A 27,609-nucleotide genomic window follows, 5' to 3' on the forward strand; every position below is an offset into this window, starting at 1 on the left:
TAACCGTCCCTGGGCAAAACGGGTTAGAGGAGACATCAAAGGCAAAGAAACACCAGGGGCCAGCCACCTTACTTCCAAGTATATTATGGAATATAAATACATATGAATAGAGAGTAAAAGTACATAATATTCTTCCTATCATGTTTAGAAATAATTTCTAATTCAGACTGTAACTTCAACTTGATTGAATCATTCTTAAAACCTGACAAGAGCCTGTCTTATTCCCTTTCATTTAAAAATACATATGTTTCTAGTCCAAAGTCCACTTAACCTAAAAGAATCATTTCCACACACAGAGAATGTTTAAGAGAACAATCACGTGCACACCTTGCATTATAATCATTTCCTGCAAATATAAAAATTTCCATTGCATGATAAACCATTTCCTCCAAATACAAAAACAAGGTATCACTCTGTACTAGAATAAAGCCCTGTCTTCCCATGTATTTGTGTCCTTTTAGAGCACCCAACATTTAATTCAATACGCAATTAATGCTTAGTACATCTCATGGGCCCAAATGAGAACAAAAGCCTGTGATAATGGAGAGAACAACAAACTAGAAGTTAAGAGACCTAGGTATTTGTTATACCTCTGCCAGTATTAGAGGAATTTGGGGCCTCAGATATCTTAATGATGAATGGGCTAAGTCGTATGTCTTTTTACTGTAAATACTTGAGGAAGATAGTTGGTAAAAAAATAAAAAGATAACTTAGAAAGAAGGTATTTAAGATTGAAAATTATAAGGCTAAACAACTTGTAGTTTTAACAAAATTTAGGATAAAATTAATCACTGATATAAACTCATAAAGCTATATGCACTTAGGAGATGTACACCTTATTTTATGTAAATTACATTTTAATTTAAAAACAAACACTTTAGTTAAAAACGAAAGGAACACAAAGATTGTAACTCTGAGCTAACCCTTCATGTTAATTAAAAAAATTGAATTTTCTGGCATAATTTTTCTGACTTGACAAAACCAAATTATAACACGATAAGAAATACTTGTATCTTACTCACAGCACAATGAAAAGTCATTCTTGAAAAAATATTCCAGAATTTTATCAACTTTTCAAGGGCCTCACATAATTCATTGATTTTAAAACCAAATCATTCTCTTTGAAGTGTCTTCACATCATTATCCTTTTTATAATTCTGCTAGAATATCATTTGTCAATGGTTCTGCCTACAGCATGAGCACTTCCCAAAGATCGCTTTCATGGATTTAAGAGACCTCGAGAGTTTGCGCATGACTTCTCACCTTGCAAGTGACAGACAGAAACTGATGACTATAACACTGTACCATCTTAACTAGCACATAACTCATATCAGGAGCATGAGCAACAAAGACAGTGAGAGGCTGTTACTGTTAAACTAAGAAATGGAAACCAATTTTATTAGTGGTCAGTTCACTAGTGAATAATTTCATGTTTTGACAAGTCTGCTTTTCCTAAGAAAACTGTAATTGCAAGTACTTGAAAAATAAATACTCAAATAACAAGACTACAATTGTGAATGAGATGAAATACCTCATAAAATTTAGTGTAAGACTATTTTAGTTGAGTTTTTAAAAATTAAATTAAAATCTAAACTTATTTCCTTTCTTGAATTCCTGTCATGTTAGGCTAGTTTCCAACACAGAAGATAATCCTGTCTCCCTTGTGCTCACTGTTACGTAAAATTCAAAGCTTAAAGTTGGTTTCCATGAATTTGAAATAAACTCACCTCTGTCCATCTACTGTACACACAGACACACCCCACAAATCAGGACTGAACTTGGCTAGCTGAGGAATATAATCTGCAACCTATACAAAATATTGGGAAAAAATGAACAGAATACAAGCAAATAATATTTCTTCTACAAAAAAATTCATCTTAATTAAGCTTCCATGAATAAAGAGTTATTTTATAGTACTCAGTGGCTTTGTGGTTTATCTTTTGTAATAATATTCATAAAAATCAAGGGCAGAAGAGAGTTGAGGATTACAAGTAAGATCTAACTGACTTCTCTCAGTCTCCCTCATCCCATGTTTTCCAATGCATTCTCAATTCCTAGAGAATTGAGAAAAGCATATTCTAAAAGAGAAACTAAAAAAAGAGAGAGAGAGACTAAGACTTGATTTTCCTTAAATGTAAAGAAATAGAACTTCTTTAATCAAAGTCATGGTAGCAGGGTTTCATTACCTAAAAACTTTCAATACAGAGAAAAAATAGCCCCTAGTATTTTATTTAGAGAATTTTTCAAATTTAATGTTTGAGGGTATCACATTTCCAGAAATTCTTAATAAAGTTACTTTTTTTTAAAAGAGTTAAAAGCGATTTCCATCATCTGAAAATCAAAAAGAATTCTTAAACTTAAGATTTCTCTGAAGCCCAAATAACAAAATTGAATATTTAAAATATTTTAAAAGATTTAATCCAGTAGCTTCACTTAAGCTTAAACTTAAACTTAAACTTAAACTAGCAAAGCACACGAAAACTCTACAACCTGAATTTCTATATCTCAACTTGAGCTTAATTAAGTGACTGGTTTAGGAAAATATTCACATCAAAAATTTTACCTTTCCTCCAGACTGCTTTTTAGCACTTTCAAATAACTCATCAATGTGAGAGGTAAAAGACATAAAGTCAGGAATGACAAACTTTCTTCTAAAGGCTTGTGTCAACAAAACGATGTTGCTCTGAACACATCTGTGGAATGTAAGAAAAAAATTAACTTACTGGGTACCTTTCAAATATTAGTAGTTGGTAATAACGATATTAATTAGGAGAATATTTAAACAATTAAGAAATTTGTCATTTTATATAACAAACTAAAATCTATAAATTATACTTTCTATATTATTTTCTTTCCTTCAAGCAGTCTTTCATGAAGTTGCTTGTAGGCTGTTGAGCAAGTTTAAGAAATAAATTAGATTGCCTAAAAATTGTGTCAAAGATTAAAAACCAGAGTGTTCCACCAGGTTAAATATCAAGAGCATCTAAAGACAAGTTTCTTAAGCCCACCACGGTGAGGCATTCAGCATGACATTTCATTAACAAAAACTGGACTTTAATATGTCACAGTTGAGAGCCTGTTTATTGATCCATTAAGTAACTACAGACATATATCCTTAGTTCCTATATAATTATTAGTAATATTTCACAAAAAAACTAAACTTTTTATATCTTAACATATTTTCTCTAAATTAGTGTGAAAAATCTGTATTTCCAAGCTAACAAATAGAGATAAAATCAACTTTATTTAGTCAGATTAGAATAAAATACTTGTAACAATAATGTATAATTTTAAATAAAATTATATATAAAGTAGTACAGTAATTAAGTTTACTTATATGAATCACCAAAAATATGAAATCACATTAGTTTATTCACTATAAGATATGTAATACACTATGGAACAAAAGGTCTCATTGTTAAAAACTATTTAAAAAGATATGGTAAACCATGAGGATGGGAAAGCATGAAATCTAATGATTTGAACCAATATTCTGCTTTGTTCTAAAGGATTTAAGCCAGAAAATCAGTATACTAATGTAACCTTAAAGAGCTTTTTAGTAGGTTACAGTGAACCACCTTCTAAGCTCATCTTCTTAAGAGTCTCAGTAATTTGGTAAGAGAAAGTTAAGCCACTAACTACAAGAAGTTATATAACTTGATTCCTCACAGGTAAATGATGTGATACTATATTAGCTTCTTTGGGAAGAGAAAAAAAAACATCCAAAATAGCATTCTTCATAAAAAGTAAGCTTCAAATACTCTTCATCTGTTCAACCATGAGAACATCAACATTTTGATAAAGAGGATTTCCTTACTTTACAGATAAAAAAAACTACCTGCAAGTAAATAATTTGCTTTAACTATAAAAACAGAAACGAAGAACTAGACACTCAGTATTTCTTTTTTAGTTTTTATATCTCAGTATTTTAATTACAACTGTTCCAAATGAAATATCAAATTAAAATTAAAAGTCCGATTTCACTTTTAACTATTAATAAAAAATTCAGAGATTATACTCACTTGGTCAGTATAAAATTAAAATACTGATTTAAAATAATATAGGTTATTTCCAATGACAAAGATGTACCCCAATGACAACATGAAAAAATTATAGTCCTAATTTCAATTATTAATAGACATAGAAATAATTGACATCCCAGAGATTAACAGATATTTACTTCAATATCAATAATTCAATGAATTGTTTTCTCATAATTTCAAAGTTAATCTAAAAATTAAATATGCCAATGATTTAATATTTAATGTTTTAAACAGCAATTTAATTTGCACATATGAGAGTTGTAAGAAATTTATACTAAAGAACACATTTCTCAGTAGGAAAAAGTTAAGACAATTCCTGATGTTAAAGCACTGTATCTGTATCAAACTTAAATCCTAATTTTTCAAGAAGTTATACATGGAAAAATATAAGGACTACTAAGCAAACTTAAATTATTAACCTACTACTAACTATTTAACTATTTAAAATTAATCAGCACTTTTAAAAGGAAGCTTTATAATTAACAAAACTCTATAGTCAGTGAAACTGGTTTGTCATTGTTTTTCCCTCTATCAGAAAGTGCTAGTAAAGGTGTGGAACTGACTTCACTGGTGAATTACTGTGCAAAACACAAACAATCTTACCACACAAGAAAGTGTTCACTGCAAACTGATGAAAATTACATGTAGTAAATGTTTTCATTGGGAGCTATTTGAATACACGTCATGAATGGAGCTAGAAAATTAGAAGTCCTACATAAAAATGAATTCTGAGAAGGAAGGGCTCAGACTTTTCAGCAAGTCACAGCTTTCTCATGCTTTGGCTTGCTCATCTGTAAACTGGGAATAAACATCTTTCTTCTTAAATGTTTATGATTAACAACTGTAACACACATGTTTTAGAAAGTATCTCCTAATTTTCATCAGTAAAATAACATAATGGAGATGAAGTTTTAAAAAAAAAAAAAATCAATATACAGATACAAAGACTACAATTCATTTTCCTCTAAAACTGAAAAGACCAAAAAATCATGATCACACATAAAAATAGATCTAATATCTGTATAGTTAAAAATGCATAAATAAATAAGGCATTCGTTTTCAACACAATTATCTACTTCTATCAGTTTAAAGGATTATTGGCATTAAAAACAATTAATTATCTAGATGGGTACAGGCAGTCTCCAACTTTCAAACAGATTATGCTCCAAATAGTATGCTTAGAATTCACTTTCCCTTAAAAAAAATCCTATTTAATCATTGTTGCTCAGATTACCCTCAAAGGCTAAATATATTAACCAACAATATTTTCTGGTAAAATTATCAACACACTGACTTCAACCAAACCTATCCACCTTTATAAATTATTTCCCTGAGAAAATGAATTCACTGTAATATCTCCTTCCCATCAGCATGGAGAAGAGTTAGTTAAGTAACATTAAACTAGAAAACTTCTTATTTCGAAAAAGAAAAAAGAAAAGAAAGAAAGAACCTCTCTGGAGCAATCACCTTTCTAGGTGACCTCAAAAGGTTAATAGTCAGAGGTTTGAATTACTTCATTTGAGAGATGAGAAGAGAAATCGTTATGCCTATACATGGAGACTTATCCACTGCCTGCTTACATAAAACACCAAGCATTTGTCAAGCTAGGAACTGCCTATATTACAATCATCAATTTTTTTAAGAAACTGGATTAGTATTTAAAAATATGGTAATTGCTGTTCTTTTATATAATTATAGACAGAAAATAATACGACTATGCTTCCTGGCTTCATAATCAGTATACTTAGTTTACTTTTAATTTCATATTTAAACATAGCAACATGTTTATAAAGCACAAAAAATTTTAAACAGACTAAAAATGTATAAAATACTGCTTTCATTTAAAATTCCAAAGCAATTCCTTATACCTATTATCAACAGATCTACCTACTACCTCTTGACAATTTCACTCTCAGGTACACTAAAATAACTGTTCAGAAGGCACCATAATCAAGAGTACTTTGCTCGGAGAGTTCATGAACACTAAAAATAATCCTTATTGCAAAGGCACAGCTAACAAATTATTTCCTCCCCTCCACAAAGAAACATATTTCGAAGATTCAAAAATCTTAACACTAATTCTAACATGAACCTAAAACTTATACTTTATAAGGTCAGCTGAGTTAACAGAATCAAGAACCTTGTGGTAAAAAGACAAGAATCCAAAACTGTCAGCAGTGCTTCACAGCATGCCAGGAAACTCTGAAGGACTTCAGTTAAACAAATACCTTCAAATGACTTAATACCTAGGATATTTCCAAGAGACATCTAGGACAAATCACCAAGTCCCCAAAAGAAAATAAAACTAAACAAAAATACATATATACATAAAAATGAGTTTTCAAGGCAGATGCTAGAATTCTTTGTATCTCAACTTACCCTATCATCTAGAAAAAGCCAATGTGTTTACAGTTTTATACTGGTTTTTACCTAACTTTTATTAGTTTAAAATAACATTCACCTCTTTGGGATCCATTATAAACATGCTATCTTTTAAACCATTAAGAAATCAGACAAGTAGGAAGACATTAATGAAGAGAAATACTAAACAAAGAGGCAAATACATGAAAATCAAAATAAGCTCATTCAACCAAATCAAGGTATTAATCTCTAAAGTATCATTAGTTTTTAAATATTTTCAGGGAAATAAAAGCAGTCAAAAGCCCATGTATCAATATGTCTGAAGAGAAAAGAGAAGCAGACAATGGAGATACGTAAATCTAAGGAACACATGCTGTCTGAAGCCTTCTCATTTTATGATGTCATCTAAATCACCTTGTAGGAAAGAAACAAAGAGACCATATTGAAAAAGCCTGTAAGACATGCAGAAGAACTGGAGATCAGTTTGTGACAAGCCAGAGTGTGCTCTGTTCAAACTAAATGCGATCTCCATATACTATAAATTGGAAACATCTATGCCTACATTTCCTTAGAGTAGTTTCAAAGAAAGTCTACTCATACCCCTGTGCATCATAGAACCTTATGCGCACCACCTTTGTCAAACAACTGATATTTATAAATACCCCCTTTTTTCCAGTTACACAAGAAGCACTGGCATTCAAAGATGCAGTTTTGTTTTAAAAGAAAAATCACCATATAGCATAGCAAATCACCATTAAAGGTTTGGCAGAATTTTTTACTTTTTAAAAAGATCTTTGTCTAGCATGACACCATCTGATGTTGTTTGAAGAGTTAATCTTAACATATCCATACACTCTTTCAACCTGGGATCAGACGTTCGCAATCCTGTAGATTTGAGTGCCTGTTTTTAAAAAAATAAGAGTTTGTAAATACATAGTGCAAATAATGTATATGCTTATTCCAACTACAAGTTTTTATTCCTGTATATAAAAATTTCTACCCAGGACCTGAATATGTATATGGGCATTTTAGTGTCACTATTACCCACTTCCTGGACAAGTTTCTCATTGTTTCTTTCATTTTCTTTCACTGATTACCTTGAAATGAGCATGATGAAAATTTGAAGACATAATAAGAGAAACAGTGTCAGTCAGGATCTACATGTCAAATGAGCTTTAAGACTACAATTCGATATTACTGCATTATTGATTCAATATTACTGATTTTTAAAAAGTGTAACACAGAAGAATATAAAAACTTACTGTAATAAATTTATGAACAGGTATTTTCTCTTGTCCTTCTGCAATTGTATAGAACAGCAAATCTTCCAAGCTAGGTAACAGACCCTGTTTTATTTTACTAAAGGGAAAAAAGAAAACAAAATTAATCCTTGTGCAAACATTTTAATGGATTTTAGGTATATCCATTATTAAATAATCACTGAATCACACTATAGCTAAGCTGATCTACTCATCAAGACTACTGCCATGGTAAATGCTAATTTACCAAACTCAAACCAGTTATTACTGAAATCAAACTGAAAAAGTAGAAAATGACTTATTAATGAATATAGATTTTTTTAAATCCCAGGTTTTAAAATCTTGATTACCATTTCTAGTGCTACTAATACCTAGTCATCTGTTACGGTGATACCCTCCAGTACAGCCTAATACAACACCCAACTCTAATTATAGAGCTCAGCAAATGTTCGGGTAAGAGTCAATACTTTGCTCTGTTTTTTAAAAATATGATGACTATATTTATATATTATTAAAATGTTAACCTGATTATAAAACCTGGGGGAGAAAGCAATTACATACTGGACAATAAAGGTCCTAGTTCTGAATCCTAGCTCTAATACTTACTAGCTGAATCACCTTGGATAAATTAAAGAACCTTTCCATGGTTCAGTTTCCTCATGTGAGACGAGATAATAGTGCCTACCTCACAGGGTTGTTTATTGTGAGGATCAGTTGACTGGAAACATTCAATGCATTTAGAATGATGACTGGCAGAGAGTAAATACTCAATAGATGGTAATTACAGTTAATATTTCTAAAGTGATCTAGGCTTACGTATGCAGACAAAATGCCACAAATCACAAAGGAGACTGTTAGAATACAATTTTTTTACTATAAAAAAATACATTAAAATCTTAATTAACTAATAAACTAGTATAAGATGCTGTAATTAACCAAACATTTAAACAAGAAAGGAATTTTTTCCTATCCACTAAAAAGCTTTCAAGTAAACTATAATGAAATTATAATCTTTTTTTAGCTCTGAAACTATAATTAACACATTTCCATATTCTGAACATCAATGACTGTATTACAGTGATGCAAGGATTATAGATCTAAGATAAAACAGATCTCTTCCCCATCTATTAAAATGTGAGAGAGAAAATACACACATGTATGGCATGCTGTATAAAATATTCTGGAAAAGACTTTATCTATATTTCAAGAAAGCAATAGAGAAAATTAAAGAAAAGGGAAGGATATAGAATACTCATTTTCTTAATTTTAGAACTTAATTGAGAACAACTCTGGACTAGCCATAGGTATAATGGCAAGTTTCACAGGGAAACTGTATACATAACTTCTGTTAAAATAGACTGTCACAATTGCTTCTATACTGTTAAAAAGAGCTTTTCTAGTATCTAAATACTTCCTGAATTGCCCAAAGATTATTTAATAGTTCCATACTTCAGTACGACCATATGTACTTAATATTTCCTAATATAATTACCTCCCTATTATTCGTGGCCCATATATTTCCATCTTAAAACACAACAGAATATAAACTTGGTTCACAGAAGATGAACAGTTATACAAACACATATCAAATTTCTCCTAAAAGAAACATTAAGTTGATATTAGTATCATTTAAACTGGCTTTCAAAGCTGTTAGACCAACTTTTAGGTTTTAAAATCAACCTTAAAATTTATCAATTTCATGCCAAACTTTTAAAAAATAAAGAGGATTACCATAGTTTAATGGCATATCCTGGAATTATAAACTTCTATGTATATAATGAAACAGGAGTTCAGATACTGGAGACAGGAGACAGGGAAACAGGAGTTCAGACACTGCACGGTGGCAAAAATGGATTTAGAACCCATTTCTCCAAATCCAGAGCCCAAATTATTCATTACTACAGTATACTGGCTCTCAAACTTACTAGCTAGTTATTATTTTCACAAAGTGGAATTTTTCTAGGACTTACCCTGATCCAAAACCATTAACAGCATTCAACAATACTGACGACTTAATTATTTAAAGAAAAACTGAGCTAGCCATCAAAACAGCAGTGGAAAATAACAGACCAATTTTTTACAGAAAATGGTTTGTCAAATAAACTTCAGATAGTGATAGTTTGTCACTTTAAAAAACTGCAGAATAAGCTTTCTATATATTTACACTAGTAAATGGTATTTGCTTTGCTTAAAAGCTAAGCAAATGATATAAAATATTCACTTCTTTAGCTTATGGTACAGAGCACAAAAAAATTTAAATGACCGTATTATTGTCACAGCTAGCAAAAAAAGGTAAATATTTACTTGCTTTTGGATGAGACTAATTTTTATCCATAAAAAGATTTAAGTCATCTCTAAAAAATGTGCTTACAAAATAAATAGGTCAAAATTGATACCTATCTCAGCATTTAAAAGTTCACACTCTGATTTGAGAATGAGTTAGCATCAACTCTCTGGTAAACAAATAAATGACAAGAAATTACTCCAAAGATCTTTCTTGATGTTACCCCCTTTTCTCTCTCCAAATTTAATTAATACGACTTTGTGACAACATTTTGCAGTAATGTGTTTTGCTATTAAAATTCAAAAGCTAAGGGGCGCCTGGGTGGCTCAGTTGTTAAGCGTCTGCCTTTGGCTCAGGTCATGATCCTGGGGTCCTGGGATGGAGCCCCACATTGGGCTCCCTACATGGTGGGAAGTTTGCTTCTCCTTCTCCCTCTGGTGCTCCCCTGCTCTGTTCCCTCTCTCGCTGTGTCTCTATCAAATAAATAAATAAAATCTTAAAAAAAAAATTCAAAAGCTAAAAGCTAAAGTTTTAAGCATATAGTAACTAGAAAATCTTTCAGGCGTTCTCAAGTTTTAATGGCAAAAAAAAACAGATTATAGGATACTTTCAAATCACCACATTAGCCACCAGTGATGAACCTGAGTGAGCCATCCAGATTTCCTATGGAAAAATATAAAATAGTTATGACACTCAACAACTAAAATAAGATATACATAGAAGATCAGTAAATCCAAAGAAAAATCCCGTTTCATACCTTTTTATTCTTTCCCTTCTATTTCCGCTTACTTCCTAATGTCTGCCCTCAAGATCCTTTCACTCTCATTTTGTGCCTTCATCTATCTACCCATTCCTTCCTCTACTTTGTATCCTTACAAAATACTAGAACATAAAAATCATTACTTAAGAAGATGAAAAAGAAAAATACCATGTATTTAACTGGCATCGATGACATGTACAGCATGATGTTAGTTGTTGCTTACAGTCTAAATTGAAAATAGAAGACTCACATCATGAGGAATTCTAGTAAGACTATGGGATCCACTCTGAAAAATTACTTCACTGTGGACTAATAACGTAAAGCATTTTTAGAAGACACAGAATTTCAGCTGGACTTGAAAGATGGTAGGAGTTGAAAACATGGCAACAGAAAGCGATTTCCAGGGAAGAAAATAGAACCACCAAAGCAATGACGGTAAACATTCATTAGGTGTTTACAAGGAACACCAGTGACAGCCTAAGATATATGAAAGTGCCCATTTCTCCTTATGAGCTGTGAAAATACTTAATTTTCAGTGTTGAGAGAGATCTATATAAATAATAAATGAGACTACCTCTCCAAAATGTAATATGGAGTTTAAATTCAGGGTGAATTTCTGCAACATGAAAAGAGATACTGTCTTTGTTTATTGATCAATCAAATCAGTTACCAATACCAAAGGACAATTTAAGCTCCTCAGTCTGGTATTCAGTTCTCCATATTTGGCTTTGTACTATCTATTCCTAAACTTATCATTTTAATTAATTAGACTCACCAACCTGCAAATAAATCCTGCTACTGTGCCTTTAATTTTTTTTATCTATATAAGCCTTCTGTTTATAACCTTCCTTTTCCTAATCCTTTAAGGCATCAATGATCTTTTCAATCATTTGAGAGGGCTTTCCCTAACCAGATATTCTATACTCTTTTTAGCATGCACTGGCCACATCACTAAGTTTTGTATTTCTCTAATACAGCCTATGTATGCTAAGCATTGGGGATATGAAGATGAATAAAGTAAAGATGCTCTATAGAATAGCAAAGACTACAGCAATGGGGCAAGTACTAGGACAGAAGGGTAAGAAAAGTATTGGCAAGTACAAAGTAAGCATTCAATTTTGCCTTGATGGGTGGGGGAAATCAAGTAAATATAATTTATAATTAAAAACAATACTGTAAACTCTCCATCATCAGTTTTAAATTTTATTAATTAAAAAACTCTAGTATCAAATGAAAGGAGGAAAATGAAAGCAAGCCTTTACTAAGGACAGCAAAATGAGAAGAAAAAAATTGAAATCAACTATATTGTCCTATTTTGTTAAATAACATTTTATGTTATCTGACTTCTCTAAACTATAAACCTTCAAGACTAGCTTATTACCTTCTTTTTGGGGTGTGTGTGTGTGTGTGTAGAGGTCAACTCCATGTACCTCAAATGCACTGTATAGTATGGTAAACCTATCAGATAATTAGAAACTTTTTTCCCCAACTAGATTTAAAATAATAATAATAATAATAATAAAGGTCCAGGGCACCTGCGTGGCTCAGTCGTTAGTCATCTGCCTTCGGCTGGGGTCATGATCCCAAGGTCCTGGGATCGGGCCCCACAACACCCCACATCGTGCGAGAACACAAAAGAATGCTTTGGTATTTTTACTTATGTCATCATTTTAAAACAATGATCTTTAAAAAGAAACTGAAGTTGTTTTTAAATCAGTCTATCATTCTGAATTTCAAGTAACCTGATTGATAGTAATAGTTGTCCATCAACACCAGCAAATTAGATTAAACCAGTTGAGACCCACAGACATGGAGAAGAGTAGTGGTTCCCAGAGGGGAGAGGGGTTGGGAAGTGGGGGCCAAAATAGGTGAAAGGGATCAAAAGGTACAAACTTTCAGTTACAAAATAAATAAGCTATGAGGATGTAACTTATAGCATGGGGAACACCTTCAATAATAATGTATCCACTCTGTATGGTGACAGATGGTAACTAGACTTACTGTGATCAATTCCCAATTCATGAATATGTGGAATCCCTATGTTGTACACATGGAACCCATACAATATGGTATGTCGATTATACTTCAATAAAAATTAATTTACTAAATAAACCTATGGGGTTAAGTATTGAACTGATGAGGGACTGACCACATATCCTAAGTCTGACAGTCTGACAAGTGACAAATTCTGCTTATTCTCCAAATCATTTTGCCCCAAGGCTAATTATTGGTGGAATTTAAAAACAAAATCTTACATATTTTAAGGCTTTACTGTTAAGAAATGATCTCCTACTATCTTAAAACCCTATGTGCTAAGTAAAGTTTACAGGTAAAGACTGATCTCAGAGCCCAGCACCATGTCTAATGTCACACAGTTCTTAAGTGGCTGGACCAGAATTAGTCGTGGAAAGCTGGTCTTTGGTTTCTAGTCCTGGATACTTCCCGGTATACCACACCAACTACGCTCAGTTATTAGCTCTCCATTTTAGAAGGAACACCTGGAGCTCACTCAGAAAAATGAAAGATAAGACTCCTTACACACTGAAGAATTTCTAACCAAAATGTTAACGGGAATTACCTATGTTAGATAACTAAACTGTTGTTCAACCTTGTTAAAACTATCCTGTACAAAGCGAGGATCAGACTGTATTAAATTAGGGCTGTTGTTCTGATTAGACTTTTCTGAAAATTACCAAGAGAATGCCAGAGTGAGAAGCACCAAAGCCATAAATCTTTATGTGAGAAGTGGCCAGGCTCTCCATACAGTTGATGGCAATTTGTCCACATGTACAACTTTAGAAGTCTAACCCGGGGGGCAGTCTGCTGGTCTCTAAGAGGAGGACCAGGACCTGGGCAGGTCAAGTCCCTAATACTCAACTGTTATTCCTTCCAAGCACCTATTCCCTCAGTATCCTTTAATAAATCACTCCAGTTGTAAAAATACAGATATTATGTGAATTGTTATTGAAAGCACTTTAATACCATTCTAGAAAGATGTCTTTGAAATAATTAAAATATGTAAATAGAAGTTAATGTAAGGCAGACTTCAGAGATACCAAAAAAAAAAAAAAACAACAAAAAAAAAAAACACCCCAGCTCTGAAATAGAAGGTGAAATATTCTAAGGGAATTAACTTCAGTCAAGGAACTATTCAAGCAGAGATAAGTAACAATTTTCAGAGAGTATAAAAGAGGAAAAAAACATCAGCTGGGGGAGATGGTTTGTTTTCTTTCTCTCTTATTTTTTTAAGATTTTATTTTTTATTTATTCATTTGGGGGGGAAGGAGGGACAAGGAGAAGGAGAAAAAGGCTCCCCACTTAAGAGGGATCTCAGAACCCTGGGATTATGACCCCAGTTAGCCAAAGGCAGATGCTTAAATGACTGAGCCACCCAGGTGCACCAGGATATGGGTTTTTAAGGTCTCTTCCAATCCTGTACCTAAAAAAGTAATCAATTCAGTACAGTATTTTATTAATCTACTAGCAGATGAAAAAAACAAATTAAGTCCTAATACTGCAGGAACTTTAGTCATTTAGTTAGGCTATTTTATTTTATGTGGCCAACTTAGAAAATATGTAAAATGAGGTGGAGTTAAAGGTTTTTAAAGTCACTTCCAATTCTAATTATCAGTTTTTAAGCAGCTAAAATAGATGTCCTCCTAAATTCCTACACTAAAGACTATAAGCTTTACTCACTCAGAAGATACACACACAGCATCTATATTCACACATTTTATACAAAAAGTCTAATTATTTGAATGCTTTTTAAAAAGCACTTATGTCACTGAACTATAAACTTAAAAATGGTTAAGATAAAAGATTTTTACGTTACGTGTATTTTACTAGAATTTTTTTTTAATAGTTAAAGCAAATTAGGCATGGAAGGTGAGAGTAAGAGGAAAATAGGCAAGTGGAGACATGAAGAATAGGAACAAGATACAGCAACTGAGGATACAAAAATCCACAAAGGAACAAATCATTCAAAGTACAAGTCAGAATATGAGAATATACGTTACACAACTAAATACAGTTTAATGTTGGAGCCACCAGCAGCAAACTATAGCAGCGCCCCCTGTTTTTGTACATAAAGTTTTACTGCAAGACAGTCATGCCTATTCATTTACTTGATGTCCTTGACAGCTTTGCTAATAACCGCTAATTTGAATAGTATTAACATAGACCAGATAGCATGCAAAGCCAAAAGTACATACTACTTGGCCCTTCTGAGAAAAAGTTTGCCAACACGTGCCTGAGAGCATCACTACAGCAATGCTCCCTTATGGTAAACTCTAAGTTGGAACAAGAAATATTAAACTTTATTCGTTATAACTTTTTACTGTAGCAAAAAACATTCAACATTTTCTAAGGAGACCTACACCGAGAATAGTTTAGGAATAAAAAAGCTTGATGTTTGCAAATAGTGAACACAATTGGATAATGCTGATAAGAGCTGTACAAAGCTGTACAAAGACTCACAATGTTTTTTAACTTTTTAATGTAATGTAGGTACTTCCTGTTATATGTACCAGAAACAGGATATTAGGTTAGCAGACTAAGACAGCAAAGTAGAGATTTACAATTTTAAAATTTAACAGATGTGGTTCTTCTAGTTATAGAAGTTATAGATGTAGTTGACCTTTGAACAACATGGGCTTGAGCTACGTGGGTCCACTTATATATAGATTTTTCCAATAAATACAGTACAGTACTGCAAATGCATTTTCTTTTCCTTATGATTTTAATAACATTCTTTTCTCTTGCTTACTTTATTATAAGAATATAGCACATGATATATTAATTGACTGTTCATGTTATTAGTAAGGCTTCCAGTCAACAGTAGGCTATTAGTAGTAACATTTTTGGGGAAGTCAGGAGATTTTTGACTGTGAGGGGAGGCTGGCACCCCTAATCTCTACATTATTCAAGGGCTAACTATAATCATAATGAGAAATCTTAGTAACTCTAGAGAGGCAGGAAAAACAATGCCCATTTTCACAAACTACAACTGCTGATATCATTTCAGTTTATTCTCCTCAGACACGTTTTCTAAGCTTTCTTTTCTTTCTTTCTTTCTTTTTTTTTTTTTTAAGCGTAAGGATCACTTAAGAGCATACTGCACAGTAAATTTTGTATTTTAACTTCAGGCTTACCATTGTCTTATACCCCTCCCCCCAAAGTATGTGTACACATCTTAAATGACTGAATAAGAAACTTTCATATGGATGTAGCATCATTTACTTAACCATTCCACTAATGTTAAACATAAGTTTTTCTCCATTCTTCTCTAGTATGCATAATACTGTGCCAGAAGTATTAGTGAATAAATCTTTCTACAACTCAGCCTAGGTGCCTAAAAATGTATGAATATATTTAAAGTTTCATAGTTTAAGAACTGTTCTTAAAAAGTCTGCATTCCTAAGAACTCTCACCAAGAATCTTTGGTGCCCATGTCACTCAGAATACCCTCATGAAAGTAACAATTTAAACATCTTTTTTAGGGGCACATGGGTGGCTCAGTTGGTTAAGTATATGTCTTTGGCTCAGGTCATGATCCCAGGGTGCTGGGATCAAGCCCAGCATCAGGCTCTCTGCTCAGCGGGGCGGCTGCTTCTCCCGCTCCCTCTGCTCCACCCCAGCTTATGTGCGCGCGTGCTCTCTCTCTCTCGAATAAATGAAATCTTTTTTAGGGGCACCTGTGTGCACACTTTTAAGTGTTTCAGCTCTTGGTTTCTGCTCAGGTCCTGATGTCAAGGTCATTAGATGGAGCCCCCCCATGAGGAGCCACGTTGGAATGCGCACTCGGCGCAGAATCTGCTTGAGACTATCTTCCCCTCCTTCTGCCCCTCCCCTCTAAAATAAATAAATGTTAAAAAATCTTTAGAAGTCTGTAATGGAAATTAGGAGGCAAAAATATATATGCAAATCCTGAAAGTTATCAACTTACTGTCCATTATGTAATATCAAATAGTTCCACGTTAAATTATTGCTTTCGCTACAAATATTTCTTTAGAACTCAGTAAGCAATGTTACACACCAACCAGAGAATACTTCCCAAAGGAAACTAAGACAACACATTAACATACTCATACCACATTGTAGGTGGCCAGAAAAATTACCAAGTACAATAATTAATTGCATGCACCCTGTCTCATAACCAAAGCAGTTTTACACCTGAGCAGATCCAAGGATAAAATCTTAGTGTCTACCTAAAAGCTATTTAACTCACTTAGAGATATCAACAATTAATAACTATTTTTACAAATATATCTGTTCACTCAGCTTCCTTAAGCATTCCTCTTACTAGCAAATGACTTAAAAGGTGAAAAGGCCAACAGGCAACTCCTTGATTTATACAGGATTTAAAGACCGAGCTCCTCAAAGAATGCAAAACCTACAATCAGACTTTCAGTTTTTCTTCACTTCATAATCACAAGGAAATAATATATCTTTTTGCTTATTTCAAGTAACTTTTTGAAACTCAAACCCACAAATGTATTCAACAAAGTTCTCTTCAAAATGACATTTAGCTTCTTCAGATTAAAATAGTACCCCTCCTACCTGTTACTTTTCCCTACCTACTGCTTCAAAAAAAACCTGAATTCAATTTGGTAGTCATTTCCTGAGTTAGTTGATTTTGAGTAGGCAGACTTTGTAAACAGTAAAGCCTGAAAAGAGGCTAAAACTCAAAGACGCTAAAGCTCAAGATCTAACTCATGCTCTTTCAGTGAACTTCATCTAAAGATTAATAAGCAGTATGTAATTTGTTAATTACAGATCACCACAGATACATTCATGACTAAATAGATGTATGTGTTTTAATATAAACATTAGACAGCAAATAATGTTATAATATATGTTACAACTGGCCATTAAAAGTAAACTAAAACTCACTGATAACTGTAATTTAAAAAAAAAATTTAATAGAGGAAACCACAAATAAAATCAGAGGGGTTCACTGAAAGCTCCCAATTAAATATAATTTCAATCTCAATTTTAATGAATTATATATATGTTCACTTTTACAAATGAAAAGCAAACACATTATTAAAGGATGACAGAATTTGTCACCTATTTCAGAGAGGTTCTTTCACTTTGAAACGATCTAGATCTGGCAAATACTGTCTCAACTTCATTATCAGTACCGTGTATAGACCCAATTCAATGTTTGCTGAAATGCCTAGGCATTTAATCTTACTCGGAGATTTCATTCTTACAGCATATGATTCAATGATACTTTGACCCTCACTTTCCATTTAATAAATATTAACTACCAAAATAAGTCACACAATCTGAAGCTAGGGTGCTGTGGGGGAAGAGAGGCCATGGGAGCCTTGATCCCAGGATCCCAAGATCATGACCTGAGCCGAAGACAGACACACAACCCAGTCACCCAACTGCCCCTTAATATATTTTTAACTCCGCATATTTAAGATACATTTTTAAAGGCCATGACTTCATGCAGATGAGCAAACATTCAATTACAACTGCATCATGGGTATGCAGTTTTTGACAGATATTACCAAACCACCCTCCAAAATAGCTGAACTAATTTATACTTCCACTAGCAATGTAAGAGTTCCTATTCCCCTCACCATCTACATCACTTGATTTAACTTAACATCTGCCCATCTGATAGGGTAAAAATGAGCTCATCGTTTTGATGGAATACTGTTTCCTGTATCGTCAGTATTACACCCTGAATGAATTACCTGCTTACTAAAGAACATACATGTGCTGATATTTTCCCAGCCTAGTCCTTTTGTTATATCTTTTTCCTTTCTAATTAAACAATAAAATGTCCAAACAGAAGGTAACAAAAACGTCCCTCATTCCACCCTGCTAGCCCTTTGTCACTCTTTACTCTTTACTAAGATAGGATACCCACTTCTGAGCTTTACAGACATGAAGCATGGAGAACAGTATGATAAAATGTCCATGATGGGCAAGCATTTGGTATTAAGGTCGATCCAGAATATTGCATGTGACAGCATGGTTTGCGATTTTGATAGAATGCTCACTCCAGTCTGGAAGGAGAGTGGTAGTTTGAAATTAAAACCCTATAATTAATCTCAGAACAGTATGCAAAATAGATTGAAATGGGACAGAAGAATGAATATGGGGGCACAGAATTTAAATTTGGATCATCAACATGTGGAGATAAATGTAAGAAAAGAGTCTGGAGGGCGCCTGGGTGGCTCAGTGGGTTAAAGCCTCTGCCTTCGGCTCAGGTCATGATCCCAGGGTCCTGGGATCGAGTCCCGCATCAGGCTCTCTGCTCAGCAGGGAGCCTGCTTCCCTCTCTCTCCCTCTGCCTGTCTCTCTGCCTACTTGCGATCTCTGTCTTTCAAATAAATAAATAAAATCTTAAAAAAAAAAATTTAAAAAAAAAAAAAAAAGAAAAGAGTCTGGATAAGAGATGAAATACTACCATGAGAGTCAAAGCTGAGAGAAGGCACATGTTGAGAAGACAGACAAGTGGGAAAGAAGCAAAGGCTTTAACCTCAGGGTTTACTCAGTGAGCAAATCCAAAACAGAGCCAGGAAAGCAAAGAGAACAATTTAAAAAATGAAGAGAGCCAAGCCAAGTGGTTTTCAAAATGATGACATGAGAGCAACAAAAATTAGTATACTACAGTCAAAACTGAGCGAAGATCATTACATTTTCTCTAAGATACGTAAATCTTAAATCTTAAGCTAATAAACCAGACTGAAGTTGGTTGAAGGAGATGGCATAGCCTAGGATGACACTGGTTCAAAGAATCTGACAGAAAAAAATGTAAGTAGGTTAATGTGCTTATATCCCACCTCTTTCCAGAAAATAATACGGTAAATAAAATATAGTAAGACCAAGTAAAGTAGGTACAAGAAATAGCTCAGCTGTGTTTATTAATTAAAGTTGTATGGTTATTCAATTCACTCTGAGCTTACTGAGTATACAAGCTAAAAAGATAAACAATGCAAATCAAGTAGTTTTATGTAAGTACAATAATTTCTCAAGAGAAATTTTTTCTGGAAATTAAAAAAACAAAAGAAATTTCTCATATGTGAGCCTAAAATTCAAAGGTCAATGTCCTTGTCATGTTTTAAAATAAATGAAGCAATTTCTTGTTTAATAAAGATTTATGTAGTATTTAACACATATCAAATATTGTCCTAAGCCTTTTACAAAACGTCAACTCATTTAATTTTCACATGGCTATTTCTTTTAATAATCCCCCATAAAACCTGGCAGAGTCCCGAGTGCTGGCATTCCAGATGGCTGGCTGGCTGAAGGATGAACTGTGCTTTGGAAGCTGAGCATTAGAAAGGATAACGGGATCAACGGGAGGCTAACCTCCAGAATGACAGAAATGCTTATCACACAAAGGCAAAATTGAAGGAGTCGAAGGAGGAAAGCTACCTTTGGAAACCACAGCATTCAGGAAATTGAATCTTTCATAAGATTTAAAAATTTTTTGGCAATCTTGAGACCAGTGCTCTTCAACTTTATACACAGATTAAAGGCAGCTGGGGTTCACTCTTTAAATCCTTGACTGAGAGCTCTCAGGATTATCATATACTTGGATTGTTCCTGAGCCCGTCTAGCTATTACTACTAACTTTGGTGGCAGAAAAATAAACTTCTTTATACTAAGGTAAACAAGAGTATCTTACTGGTTATTCAAACTCCCGGGGCATCTGAGCAAATATGCTTAAAGGATACCCTCTCTAGATCGGTTTTCTTTGGTGATTAGGATATAGTACACGACAGTTTTTATGCATCACTGTCGTAAGTATTAGCCAAAGTGTATGAAAGTTATTGCTAAGAGATCATCTCTTATTCAGAAGACAATGAAGCTAGAAATTCTGGGAAACATGTGAATCACAAAAGAAGATCAATTTCCTACCTAACAAAAAGGAAAAAAAAAAGTGACACTAAAGCCACTGAAGAGACACAGACTGGAAGACATTTTCAACAGAAAGCTGCTCTCTTCTACAGCCTTAAGAACAACTTTTAAATGCTGGCAGTTGCATTTTGCGATTCCGTAACTCCGGACTCAGGTATTGAAACGAGTGCCAAGTCTCGTAAACCAGGTGATAAGGTACCAGAGAGTTCCACCTGAGATTAAGCACACATGCTATTCCCTAAAAAACATGAGGTCAAAATTTAACAGAAGTCTAGCCTTCCGGACCTTGAAGGGATTTAAATCATCTAAGATGCTAAATGACCTGTCTATGGTCCTCCAGCTACTTTGTGGCACAAAATCATGATCACAGAATACCACAAATTTTCCCCATAAATGTGTGGGTTTGGTTTTTTACGTGACATTTTTCAGTCTGGGAAAATGTTTGAGGAAGGTGCCAACTTCAATGACAGGAAACATTAGGCCAGCCTGAGACTGAAAATACAAAAATCAAAGGGCACTTTCAGTTTGCCTTAAGGTGATCTGAGGCTGGAGACAACGTGCAACGTTAAGTCACAGGGAGGCTGAAGAGGTCGCCTGGCGGCAGGACGCGTCAGCCAGCAGGGAAGTATGAAGAAAGCTAGATATATTTCCACTCACATGGAAAACAAAGTTTGGGTCCATTCATGTCACACGAACGACCCAAGGAACTGCTTCCCTCACTGCGTAGGAAAAGCCACTGCGTTCGGGTGGGAACTGCCGTGCGGCACAGATGACAACGGTCGACCGCTCAGCCGCGCAGGCCACGCGGCTCGGATTGTCCAGTGTTTTACCAAGTCACGCTTCATCTTGGCTATTCGGATCTTTATTTTTTAAAATTCACCCACTCACGAGAGCCACCGCACAGGCCGAGGCTGGTCCCCGGGCAAACAGGTAGTGTCCTCCGGCGCGCCCCGTCTCGGCCCCACGGCTCTCCTCCCCTCGCTGCGAAAACACGATTTCCGGCGCCCCGAGGGCCGCGCGGCGCGGCGGGAGGCGCCGCTCCCGAAAGGTTACGAACGCTCTGCCACGCGGGGCTGCTACGGAGCCCGCGGCAGCGAGCGACGGGGGCGGCGCGGGGAAGGAACCCGGGCCGGGGAGCGACGAGTCAGGAGCCGCGAAGGCCGCGGGCGGGCTCACACCGCCTCCCGAGTGTCACTCGGCCGAGCGGATCGCGGGCATCACCCACGAGAGCTGGGCCGGCGCCAGGTGCTGCAGCCGCGGGCCGGGGAGCGGCGCACGCGGCGCGCACAGGCGGCCGCGGGACCGGGCGGGGGGGGGAGCGGGGGGGGCGGACGAGGAGGGGACCAGCCCCCCCCTCCGCGGCCCCCGCGCGGCTCCTCCCGGGCGGCCCGCGCCGGGGGCGGGGAAGGGAAGTGGGGGCCTCGCGGAGGGGCGCCGGCAGGGAAGGCGCGGGCGGGGCCGGACCGAATCACATGGCGCAGCCTGCGCAGGCCGCCGGCAGCTCTTTCTTTCTCTTTCTCGAACCTCCGCTCCCCTCCCGCCCCACCGCCCCTCCCGGGCCCCGCGCAGGGGGAGGCCGCCCCCGCCCGGCGCAGACACTCACTTTTCGCCCGAGGCCACCAGCTCCTTGCCCTCACTGTTGCCGAACGCGTCCGTCTCCCCGGGGCCGTCCTTGGGGCCGGGAGCCGACGGGGCCGCGGGCGGCGCCGCCCCGGGCTGCGGCTGCGGCTGCTGCGGCGACGGCGGCTGCGGGCCCCCCTTGCCCAGCTCCTGCAGGATCTCCGACGGGGAGCTAGACAGTCCCCGCGCGAGGGGCCCCGCCGGCCGGCCGCCCCCGCCCCACCACGGGTGCAGGCGCGCGGCGGCCGCTGGGCCGGCGGTCGCCTGTCCCCCGCCTCGGGGACGCCGGCACTGCGTGGCGAGGGGCTGCGCCCGCCTCAGAGCCGCGCAGGAGGCGGCGGGAGGCCGCAGGAGCAGGTCGCGCAGCATCGCCGAGCCCCGCAGGCGCATCATGCCGCCGGCTCAGTCAGCACCGCTCGCAGGGAGGATGCTCGGGCAGTGGGCGGCCGTCGTCCTCCGGAACGCGGCCTGGGTGGGACGCCGAGAGGGCGACAGAGGACGGGAGCGGCGACGTGGGTGTGGTTTCGGTTCCGGCTCTCGCAGCTTCTGCGGCTCCTCGGCGGCTGCGGGCTGCTGCTCCTCCTCCGCGGCCGAGGGCTCCGCACTGAGGCTGAGGCGCAGGGGAGGGCCGGAGACATTCCGCGCTCAGCCTCGTGGGGGCGGGAGCACACTGGCGTCCTGCCCCCTCTCCCCGCTCCGATTGGCTCGTCCCCTCGACCTCTCTCCTGATTGGTGCCTGGAGCAGTCAAATTCCTCTCGGCGCCGGGTGCGCGCGGAGTCGGCGCGGGGGAGGGAGCGCGGGCGGAGGGTGGCTGGGGAGGGGACCCGGGCTGACGTGCGAGGCGAGGCGTGGGAGCCGGGGCGGGGCGGGGGGGCTCCAGGCCGGTCCCTTCCTCGCGCTTTCCCGCCGCGGGGCTGCGCTCGTGGGGACCCGGGGAGCCGGGGGTCGCGGCGTTTACGAAGCGGATTGGCTCCCGGACTCGGGGGCTTCGAAGCCGCGGTGGAGACCGACGGGCAGGCCGAGGGGCCGGCAGCCGGCCGGGTGGGCCGCGGGGGGCGTCTGGGCCGCGGGAGCGGGGCCGGTCCAGGCTCGCGTCGGCCCGGCCGTCCGGACAGGGCGTGAGGCGACACCTCGGGTGGCCGCGGTCCAGGGAAGGCAGCCCCAGACGAACGTCGTCTCCCTCCCAATGTTACATTTACGTGAAACTTTCCACGGTTGGCCACCGCCCAGATGCGGAGTGTTTTGGAAAAAATGAGCAAAAGCCTTTCAGCTCTGCGGCTTAGCGGCTGGGGGCGGCGCGGGCGCGGGCGGAGGACGCCGGGGGACGGCTGGCCTCGGAAACCATTAGGTTTTAGTGTATGCTGCTGCCCCCCAGATGTTTCTGGACAGCAGGGATTCCCCGAACATTACTTTGCTGGAAAGCAAAATTGTGGATACTCTTCGCTTTTCTGCATCATTTTAAAATACGAGCCCCCGAGTCCGGGCCCCTCGAATCGCTTCGGCTTCGCGTCCCTCCACCCGGTTATCCTTTTGGACTGTGGGGAAAGAGCCAAGGATGGGGTAAAGCGCGGGGTTTCTCCGAGCCCACCTATGCCCTGGCAGTGCGTAGACCCACGAAGGTCAGTGCTGTGATCTTTAAGACACAGGAAGGGTGTGTTTGTCAGGGACATCATTAACGGATCACCAGGTTGAGTCATCTAATGAACCTTAAAATGAAGCACTAGATTAATAGAAAATCTGCTGTACCTAAAGGTTATGTGACCTTTGACATGTCAGAGTCTTGCCATATTTAAATTTTTTCTGGCTGCTCTTTAACTGGAAGAACCTAGAAAAAGCTATCATGTGTCAATCACTTAAGTGCCTTAAAAAAAAAGTTAAAACACTGGCAAATTATTTATAGGGCTTTTATTACAGCTTAAGGTTACCCGTCACTAAAATTTGAAGAGTCAAAATAATAATAATACATTCAGGAAAAAGAACGTCAACTTTGGGAAGAAAGGTAGCAAATACCAGCCCTGCCTAACCTTACCAGTCTGACTTACCCATGGCACAAACCTGAATACTGTATGACCTCTTAGGTGTGACTGGTTATCAGTTTTGACTGTGTCCCGCATCCAAGCTATTGACAAATCCAATTCTTATTTTCCTCCTGGTTCTTCTCTTAGTTTCTCTAATTTTCCTATGAAAATTCTAATGTTAAAAGGTTTAAATACTTTGAAGTATACTTAACAAATGTGGAAAATAAACCTAATAATGGATTGTTGTCTAGAGTTTCTACTTTCAGGGATGAGTTCATAAAAATGGACACATGTTACTCCTAACATTTAAAAGAACTAAAGAGTCATGAAATTTAATTGCTTTGCGAAAACCGTGAGAAAGTTATAGACAGCAAATTAAAACTATAATAAATAAAATTAAAAATGTGACTCATTCATACTCTCGTTTGATTCCTTTATCTTATAATTTTTTTAAATCAAAGACAACCGGGTAACCATGAATTGGAGTTAATTACTATTTCCATTAGATTAATTCTTTGCCTAATAAATAACATCAACATATAAAACAAAATCTATCCCTGTAAAAACATTTTATACACATACGATAGTCCACCAACATATCTACAAAAGAGAAAATGGGTCTCCAGATTAACAGGTGGCTGGATTGTCAGACCTACTCATAGACTTCTCTTCGCTCCTAGGTAAGTGCAGCCATCCCACAGTAGGCTGTGGTCCCATAGCTATTGAGAAGGTAATGAACGATCCAAAGGAAAAGTTGGAATTTATGCACTTTGTCTGTGTTCTAACTAGAAGAACAATTCCTGAGTTCCTGTGTTCCCTTTGAAGATTAAAAAAAAAAGCTAATGTTTCAAGATCATAATGTAAGCTATGCATAAGTTCCAGATTTTGCCTTTCACAAGAACTAAAAGATTATTTGTTGACCTAAAGCTAAGTAGAAAATAATTTGCCTAACAGCTTAAAAGAATTGACTATGTTTTTTGTTTGTTTGTTTGTTTGCAATTCTTCTATTAAGAGAATAGAGTAGGATTCAGGAAACCTCTAAACAGCTTCTGCTACTACTTCCCTTTCTTCTGTTCTATTTCCTGCATTAATTGGCCAACTTCCTAGTCTTGCTGATAAACCTTGTCAAACATGCTTATTATTCAAAAGCTGAACTTACGTCTGTATTAAAGTAGGTATTAGATCCTTCATCTATACAACAGTGATAATATTAACACCTTATCTCACAAGGTTGTGAGAACTAAGTGAATCAATATATATAAACCATTTGGAACAATACCAGTAGCTTTTTATAAATGCTAGCTATAAATATTCCATGAGTGAATAAATTTTGTTTGTGCAGTGTGATTTCGTTGTCACATCTGTTGTCACATCTAATGTCGAAACATTAGATGTTGTCTAATCTGTTTTGATTAGATAACATCTGTTGTCTAATCAAAAGCTAGATAAAGTTGTTTTAAACCATCTAGTCATAAAATATCATTTAAGAAGAAGTTAGCTCCACAAAATGAGATCATTTACTCCATTTTTAGAAAACAAACCAATAATTACCAAAGTATCTTAAAATAGAAATAGACTGCTCTAAAGACAGTAAGATTAAGCAAAGCTAGGCTCAGTGCCCAAGGTACCAACTATTTACAAATAACTTTTAAAAAGTACTACAGGAAGAAATGCTAGATTAAAAAGAAAATGTATGTTTCATATATAATTAAGTCTAAAAATCTATTATTTGCTACCTATGTAAATGAAACATCTCTTTCTTGTGACATCACACAAAAATAAGATTTTCATCGGGTTTGAAGAAACTACTTGAATGGTCTCATCCAAAATACTAACTACATGAAATTTTTTTGTGGGTCTCCTGATGGCTGGAACAGGAATCGGGTGGTAATGAGTTATTTTCCTTCATTTGGAGGGATAGAGTGAAGATTTCAATTAGTTCGGTTTATAAAGTTAATATTGGTTATACCTAGATCACAATTCTATTCACGTGTTCCCTAGATATTTATTGATTTTTCAAAGTAATTTTAATTTTTATTTTTTGTAGTATAATAGGAAATACTAAGTTGGACTAAACCCCATCTCCATCTCAAAGATAAAAAAGTCTTGCTTGTATAATAAGCAAAAACCTTAAAAAGGGGGGAGGATTTTATAAATATTCCAAAAGTCACTCAAAAGGATACCTTCTTGAGAATGAAAATAGCCTCTATGGTAAATCAAATTACTATTCCCAAATATTTTATGTCCCTTCCAGTGGGAAGACTTTACCTCTTCACCTTCTTGAAGGAAAGGCTTGGCATTTTGCCTTAATTTTTGTTCAATGAAATATGAAAGAAAGTGATGCGTGCCACATTGACCAGGAATTTTAATAGTACTCAGTTCTAACAACTCTCTTTCCTTTGTATGACAAGAATGGCATGTCCCAAAGAGTGGATGCCCCTTCACCTGGGTCCCAGAAGGATGAAACGAAGTTGAAGATGACAAATAACATGAAGAGAAGAAAACTTCCTGTAAGTAATTTCCATTTAGGGATTATTACCAAAGAATAACTTAGGTTAACTGATGTATCATCCAACTTGAATTAAGATGAGTTGGCCACCATGAGAATATGGATTATAAAAAATATTTGAGAACTCTAAAAGATAATTAAAGAAAAGCTTTATTATAATATTGAAAGCTGTTTCTTTTCTCTAACAATATTATACATATGTATATGTATATATACATATACATAATATAATATTATAATCCAATGTTCACTTTTTAATGATTCCTTTTAAACTTTATCAAACTTTGCCTAATCAATGATGGCTGATACAACTAGTAAGTAATACAGCTACTCTGTAAACATACTTAAAGAGTGCAACCAACAGACAATATCCTTGAAACCATATTAGGCTTTATGAAAGTTACGAGTGACTAATGTTTAACTGAAAACCTTAAAAAAATTATTTGGTTCTTGGCTATCTCAAACATAAATATGGAAGGAATTCTTTTATTAATAAAATATGGATAAAGAAATATCCTTCCTTTCTTTGGAGTTAAGCTATTTATCTTTGTAACATTCCTACTGGGACAGGTGTCAATTGCTAAATTTTGTGGCTATGAAAGTTATAAGCTAATAAATTCACTCAACTAATACAGTGGAATTGGCAAAAACTCACTCTCCTTGCTTTCTATTCTCTTGAGCCTTTGGACAAATACCTAAAAGAGATATGTTTATGGATCCAAGACACCACAAAGCTCTTAAAAATCTTTGGGAATAATTTCCCCAGTGCAAGGCACAGTAGATGACTTGAGTAAAACAGACTAGGTTATAATGCATTAGGGAAGGATGAGGCTCTAGTAAATGAGAATTGGAATGGTCTGTCTAGAGGG

The 27,609-nt window shown here is 37.0% G+C and overlaps 1 protein-coding gene across 3 annotated transcripts in view; it reads right to left on the bottom strand.

The window, feature by feature from the left end:
• GLS (glutaminase) overlaps nucleotides 1-22,846 on the bottom strand; it is a 79,542-nt gene extending 56,696 nt beyond the window's left edge. For 2 of the 3 annotated variants that reach the window (XM_059168565.1, XM_059168567.1), the window contains exons 1-5: nucleotides 22,196-22,846; nucleotides 7,667-7,763; nucleotides 7,184-7,305; nucleotides 2,564-2,693; nucleotides 1,728-1,807 (exon numbers count right to left, since the gene is read on the bottom strand). In XM_059168565.1, the coding sequence (XP_059024548.1) occupies nucleotides 1,728-1,807; nucleotides 2,564-2,693; nucleotides 7,184-7,305; nucleotides 7,667-7,763; nucleotides 22,196-22,605 (839 nt within the window). In that variant the 5' untranslated portion in view covers nucleotides 22,606-22,846. The remainder of the gene's footprint in view (nucleotides 1-1,727; nucleotides 1,808-2,563; nucleotides 2,694-7,183; nucleotides 7,306-7,666; nucleotides 7,764-22,195) is intronic. The other variant, XM_059168564.1, reaches the window with a different exon arrangement.
• Nucleotides 22,847-27,609: the final 4,763 nt, after the last annotated feature.

The sequence above is a fragment of the Mustela lutreola genome, chromosome 3 (assembly GCF_030435805.1).
Source record: "Mustela lutreola isolate mMusLut2 chromosome 3, mMusLut2.pri, whole genome shotgun sequence".
Taxonomy (NCBI): domain Eukaryota; kingdom Metazoa; phylum Chordata; class Mammalia; order Carnivora; family Mustelidae; genus Mustela; species Mustela lutreola.